At 37.2% G+C, this 7,285-nt stretch overlaps 1 protein-coding gene across 1 annotated transcript in view; it reads left to right on the forward strand.

The window, feature by feature from the left end:
• Positions 1-4,405, forward strand: part of SLC1A7 (solute carrier family 1 member 7) — a 42,419-nt gene extending 38,014 nt beyond the window's left edge. The window contains exons 10-11 of the mRNA XM_015810917.1: positions 3,675-3,774; positions 4,169-4,405. Of these exons, the coding sequence (XP_015666403.1) occupies positions 3,675-3,774; positions 4,169-4,405 (337 nt within the window). The remainder of the gene's footprint in view (positions 1-3,674; positions 3,775-4,168) is intronic.
• Positions 4,406-7,285: the final 2,880 nt, after the last annotated feature.

Genomic DNA, 7,285 nt, shown 5'->3' on the forward strand with positions numbered 1-7,285 from the left:
GGCCAGTCCTGCCCGCTGAAATAACCAAGTCTTGAGGGCGCGGCGGAAGGAGGGGAGATCCGGAATCACCCGGATCTCTGGGGGCAGCTCGTTCCAGAGGGTGGGTGCTCCGACAGAGAAGGCTCTCCCCCTGGGGGTCGCCAGCCGACACTGTCTGGTTGACGGCACCCTGAGGAGGGCCTCTCTGTGGGAGCGTATCCAAAGACCCTCCCCAAAGATATTTGCAACCCAGTTCTGAAATTCTGATGGACAGTCTCCCCATGCATAGTCACATGACTGCCTTACAGATGCTTGGCAACTGGTCCACATTTTCAGCCATTTGCTGCATCCTGCGGTCATATGGCCACAATTTATGATGATTTTGCTCAAAACTGGCATTTATTTCAATTTTTCAGCAAATAGTGAAGAATGGATTAGCAACCATGGATTCACAGAATGACCATGGTGTCTGCTTAACAACTGCTGCAAAAAAGGTCATAAAATCAGGGTTGGTCAAATGATAACCCTTTCCGATTCTCACAAGTTATGATTATAATGGACAGGATAGGGCATGCAAACCTTCCAGTTATTTATTATTTATTTATTTGTTTATTTATTAAGAAAAATTTATGGCCATCCAATTCATTCATAATGATTCTGGGTCCAAAGTACTTTATAAGTCCAAATTATTTTGTTCCAAAATATTTTAAGCTTATCAAGGTGCACTTGTGTATATTTAAAATGACAATTTTGGAGCTGAGGTCAGAGAACAAGTTTCTTTCCCATAATCTTTGATGAAATTGAAGTTGAAAAGAGGTTGTATATTTTGGACCCTTTTAATTGAGGAGTATGCTAAAGGAAATCAATCCTGACTGTCCTTTGGAAGGACAGATACTGAAGCTGAAACTCAAATACTTTGGCACCAAATGAGAAAATAGAGTCATTGGCAAAGACCCTGATGCTTGGAAAGATGGAAGGCAAAAGGAGAAGGGATGGCAGAAAATGAGATGATTATATAGTGTCATCAACGTAATCAACATGAATTTAGGCAAACTCAAGGAGACAGTAGAGGCGGGGGTGGGATGGAGTGCTATGGTCCATAGGGTCGCGAAGAATTGGACCTGACTTAGCAACTGAACAATAACAAAACTGGGGAGTGATGCTGAGATCCATACATCTGTAATGCTTTTATTTAATTTTGCATGCTTATCTTTTATCTTTTAATTGCATGAAGCTTCCCAGACTTCTTTTGAAGTTGAGTGATCTAGAAATTTAACAAACAAATAAATATTACAAAAGACAACAACCACATTGTTTTGCATATAACTGAATACAGAATCCATGTGGAATATTGCTGGGGACCTCTGTGCCCCAAAGATCTCTTTATTTTTAATTCTCTGGGTGGACATGGTAGCATGTGATCCAGAAAGATTGCCAATGAATTATTTGCTAGTTTTGAGATTCATGAGTCTGTATTTTTGCTGCAAAAGACTAGTACAAATATCCCTCTAAAATCCCCAACATTAAGAAATTCCTAAAACAACAAGAAAAAACAGCTACCAGGAGAAATTCAAAATAAATTCTCAGGGAACCAAAGGATACAATATAAAAACAGAAGCATCCTTTATACGGGAAGCAAACTTATGAGAGATTGCAAAGCAGATTTTAGATAGATAGATAACCTTCATTGTCATTTTTTTTTTACTGTGGGCACAATGGCACACATTAAAAATGAAATTTAGTTGCTTGCTCTCAAAGTATACACATACATAACACACATTTAAACATACTATATACAACATATGTATAGACCTACATATAAGCAACATATAAATACTAATCACTGTCCATCTTGAATACATAACAGAAGGAGGAAGCTTTAGAGTTCACAAGGTTAATACTATATGGAACAGAACTGTGATTGAATCTGGATATTTTGCTTGGGATACCACGGAGCCCCCTCCCAGAAAGTAACAAGGAAAACAGGTTGTGAAGTGGATGTGTAGCATCCCAGATGATCCTGCCGACCCTGTTCAAGCAACGCTTATGTGCTATTTTAGCAAAGCATTCATGGGAATGAAGGGCACAAAATGTGAAAATAGACTCTCATGTTTATTTGCACCTACATAAGTGGCAAATAAAAGTCTTTCTGTTTCAATTCAGTTTTATGCTAAAGAAACCAAACTCTGAACATTGCTGATTTTGGACCATGCTATTCTTTTCTAAGCCAAACATCTGGATGTTCTGAATTTTAGTTTTATGACCCATATCACTATAATAACCATTGTGATTGACTTCTCAGATGGGCTCATTGTACTGAAAAAAAATAAAGAAATCATATGATGCATTTCAGATTTAATGTACCTCTGCCAAATGAACATGAGTTAATGACTAAAAGTAACTCCGGCTAATACACCAGCCTTTTCTTCTAAGTTTAAATTCCTTAAATCAATTTAAAGCTGTACTTGGCAAAACTTTTTTTCAGCATTAGTCTGTGAAAATCACAAGTCAGAATAAACTTATTTTTTTCTTACAATGCAGATAGTTTTTCTTTAAAACTATCTGCATTTATTTTAAAAGTTACCAAGAGCTGACAAAACAGCAAATGCGGACACTGGAGAGAGATTAATCTAAAATGCAGTATCAGACATTCTGTTCTCTATTTGTCTTCTGACAATTTATTCCTCAGTTTTCCTACATTCTTCTATATATCCATCAGCTATAAATGTCCAAATCTTATTGTTTTTCCAGTTGAAATCCAAATGTCTTCTAGTTTCCATTTGAACTGGCTTAACATCTCACTTGCTTGTGTCTTTAGCTTATTTTGTTTTCTTTTCTTTTTTTAAAAAAATATCCTGTGTGGTCTAGTCTACCTCCTTGTTCTTCTGTTTTCTTCTAAAAGCATATTCCAGTTTTATTTAACACATGGTTTAAGATTGTTTGCTTCTTTATTCTTAAAATATTTATAATTTCTTTCTTTCTTCCTTCCTTCCTTCCTTCCTTCCTTCCTTCCTTCCTTCCTTCCTTCCTTCCTTCCTTCCTTCCTTCCTTCCTTCTTTCCTTCCTTCCTTCCTTTCTCTTTAAAATTGTTGCACCAGACACTCTACTTTATAATTAATTCCAGATCAATTATCTTGGGGATTCCTGGTGCCAATTATCTGACAATACCGGAAACCAGAAGCACAATGCTGGTTGGGTTTGAGGATTCTGTTTAGGGAAATGTAGCTATTGATCACAAAAAAATTTCTTTGCTCAATTGTTTCTTGTTTTGAATCATACCTAGGAAAGCAAACAGAGGGCAATATAACATCCATGAAAGTTTTTCTTTCTCCAGTTGTTGTTTTGCTTAGTTTTGTAAAAATGGGGAAATTAAATGGGAAATTTATGAAACAGATTAAGAAAATGTTCATGGAGTGTTTTCGATTTCTTGTTGGCATCATGCTTTCATACTATAAAATTAATCCATGGAATTTCAGTATTGGAGCAATTTGATTTGATGTAGAGTGATAGTCTACACATTTAAATTAATTGGATACTTTTATTCCTATACTGTGCTATGTTATCTGTTAAGTAAAATAACATCAGCTTGTATGCAGGTACTGTTACTTTCTGTACAAATAACTGTGTAGGTTGATGAACATTTACACAACAAGGAAAAGGAAATGTTGTTTTAATGCCTTCATTTTGTTTGACAGAGACAGATTTCGGACAATGATCAATGTCCTGGGTGATGCTCTTGCTGCTGGAATAATGGCACATATTTGCAGAAAAGAATTCACCACAGACAGATCTGAGGTAGGAGAAAACTGATGTGATATTTTGAGGGCTCACTTTACCAAACAAAAATAATTAGGTCTCTCTTTTAAAGACATTCTATGTAATAGTGTGTTCTACCTATGATTTTGTTGGAACAATGTGGCTCATTTGGTTAGGATGATGGTTTGGAGGTTAGCAAGCCCTCATTTGAGATCTGAATGCTGCCGTAAGGTGGAGTGAGTTCCCGTCCTTTGCTCCAGCTCCTGCCGGGCACATGAAAGAAGCCCCTAACTGAGCATTCCCCCAATGGTGATGTCATCGGCTAATCCTTGGTGCTTCCAACATGAGTGTATGCTAAAATGAAATATGTATAGAAAAGTGTTCTAGAATAATGAAGAGTATTTATAGTATGAACCCCTTGTTCTATTCATAGGTGCCTTTGATTGGAGAAACAAAACCCATTAGTATCCACAAAATTATTGCTTACCAGAAGAATGGCTGTGTGAAGTCCATGAATAAAATGCGTGGACCCGAACCAGTCAAAACAACACTGCATCACTTACCTATTCAAGTGGAACAAGAAGAGAATCACTCAGAATGTTACACAGAGAAATCCAACAATAAAGACCACTGTACTATTGAAATTAATGAATTGGAAACAAATGTGTAATGGACAGTTACTCCTAAAAGTATCTGAAAACAAAAGAATATCCTGTAAATGAAGTTGGGACATGGCCTGCTTCTTCAATGGCAAGGCATGCAATGACTGTTATTCCTGAACTGAGGTTATAAGATAGTTGTGGACACCTGTGAAGACAGAAGGCTTCATGGAAGATGGGTTCCATTGGTTGGTTGGGTTAGCAGAAAGGAATTAATCACTGGATAAATTTCGTTTACTTTGGGCAAACAGATATGGCGATGTTTCTAAGAAGAAACCTTCTGATCCATTGAAATGATTTCTACTAAATCACCCTGACTCAGTTTTCCCAATCAAAATGAATATACCACAATTTCATTAATGTTCTATCTTTAGTTTAAAAATGTATTACTAACTAATGGATTAAGGATAAACTGTGGATGGGATCAAGTCCTGGTTACTGAGCCTGAGTTATGTGAATAAAGCATTGTTATTAATCTGCTGATTTGGATACACTGTAATCATAAGCAGTGGTTAGTTTAAAATGGAAATGGGTCTGCTTTCCTACAGTTGCATAGATGAAAGTGGAGAGAACAGTGCATGCATTCAGGGGCCTTGAGAGGTCATTAAACTACCGTTTGGTGTTACATGCGACCTGGGTTAAAATTGTTTAACAAATCATTCTTGTTTGCAGCTTCATTCTGCTCTATTCAATGTTCTGAGTGAATACTGTAGTAGCTTTCTGACTGCAGTCCAAAGTAATGGTTTTAATTTATAACACCCTCTATGGCTTGACACTTCAGTAATTTTGGGACTGCCTCCTTCAACCTATCTATCCCAGAGAAACTGTTAATACTGTTAATACTGCTCCCCAGCACCACTTTGAGAAGGAAGGGGAACTGAGGCCCAGAGGGGTTGTTTCTCTATGATGGCCCCCGTTATATAGAATGGCCTTCTGGAAGACAACATTGGCTCCATCAATAAAAGCCTTCTAGAAGCTAGTTAAAATCTAGAAGCTAGTTAAAATTCATCTTGGGATGAATTGTGATAGCACTGGGGCTGTTACGTAATTCTAAATGTAACTTAAATTTAATTTTAAGTTACTGTGGAAGTTTTAGTGTTTCATTTTACAGTTGTTATGAATCCTCCAAGAGTTTCTTGATGTGGCACTATATAAATTTAAGGAATGAATGAATAGACTAATATGATCTTTATATCTACCAAACATGGATTTCAAATAGTCAATTTCTAATAGTAGTATAGATGGACTTTTGACTGTGATGGTAGCAACTATATAACGACCAGGTATAGAAATTCCATTGCATATTAAAGATTCTCAGAGCCCTTTCATTTTTACTTTGTATTATTTGGAGAGATAAATGGCAATTAATACTGTTTGTTACATATTATTTTCTAAGGTTTACAATGTATATATTATAACAGTATATTTTTGAATGAAGAAATATTATGTTTTGTTTAATGAGGTGATAGAGTCTTATTTTTAAGATCCCTAAAAATAAACTATTAAGCCCCATTCTAAACATTCCCTATCATATTAGTCTCCCAAATTCCAGATACTTCCTTCCTTTTTGCCTCTCCTTATTTTTCTTCCACCACTAACTTGGTAAAATCTACAGTGACTGAATCAGTGTTTTTCAACTGTGCCAACTTTAAGATGTACAGGTATGGGATTCTTGCTGGGGAATTCTGGGAGTTGAAGTCCACACATCTTAAAATTGCCACGGTTGAAAAAAAAAACTTGTCTAATTATTAAAAAACCCAAACCAAAATAACTGGTGCTAAAAAAAAAAAGGGTACACAATGTTCTGTAATTTATATAGTTTCAATGTACGTTAGTTTGGGCCCAAATCCCTTGTGGTCTGAGTGTTCTCATAAAAATAAGTTACAATATAGCACATGCAAATGTGGCATATGTTCATTGTAATGATATATTCAGATTAATAATGTTCTTATGATTGCTGTCTGTAAATGCTCCCACATATCACACATGCTATGTAAGGCATCTTGGATGAGTTTCTTCAGAGCCAGTTCAAATGTCCAACTCTACAGTCTTGTGCTTTTAATTTGGCAATGGCTTCTATTTGGAGCGGTTTAAAGCAAGTCTGAGACAAGAGCCAGAGCTATAGCTTTTGAATTGCTGCACCACTCTTACAGCCCATTAGATGGAAAAGGGCTAGAGGAAATTAGTGCTTTTTTAGCTTTGAGGTTTGAATTTTTGAAGTTTGAATTTTTCATGAAAAAGAGTAACGTTGAGGACTCTCTCAGTTACGAAGCTCATCTACTGAAAGTGAACCAAATATTGTCATTTATGAGACAAAAATATTGGGCTAACAAAATAGAGGAATATGGTGTTTATCACCGATGCTGTGTGCAAGGGGAAATAAAATAGCATGCAATCAGTTTAGATTTTGGCAGCCATGGCTTATTTCCCCTTAGAATGAAGTATATCTGCCAATTTTTTAAGTTGTTACTTATATTTTTTTTAAGTATGCCTTTCCTTTGGCAGAAGTGTCCCAAAAAATTTTTTTCTCTTTCACCTTTGGACACTCTAGTTGCAATATAGCTCTATGGAGTCATCAGTGGCCTTCACCAGGTTGGCAATGACCAGGGGGCGGAGATTCTGGGCTGTATATCTCCCATAAGGCAAACTTGTAAAGAAATTGTCATTTCGTGTTCTGTTCAAGGAAATCTGGCTGCGCATGCGTGAGAGATGGCGGTCTTCTGGAAATAGCTCCGAGATGCGGAGCCCGAAAATGGCGAGAGGGGGAGCTTGGAAAGCTCCCCGAAGGCCCGGAGTTCCACTCCCATGTGGGTGCCTCTCCCGGTGAGCCCCGGACTGGATACGGGACGTTTGGGGGCGCGGGGGGCGCGGAGCCGATTCGGCCATCGTTC

The sequence above is a fragment of the Protobothrops mucrosquamatus genome, unplaced genomic scaffold (genome assembly GCF_001527695.2).
Source record: "Protobothrops mucrosquamatus isolate PMUCROS unplaced genomic scaffold, P.Mucros_1.0 scaffold24, whole genome shotgun sequence".
Classification (NCBI taxonomy): Eukaryota; Metazoa; Chordata; class Lepidosauria; order Squamata; family Viperidae; genus Protobothrops; species Protobothrops mucrosquamatus.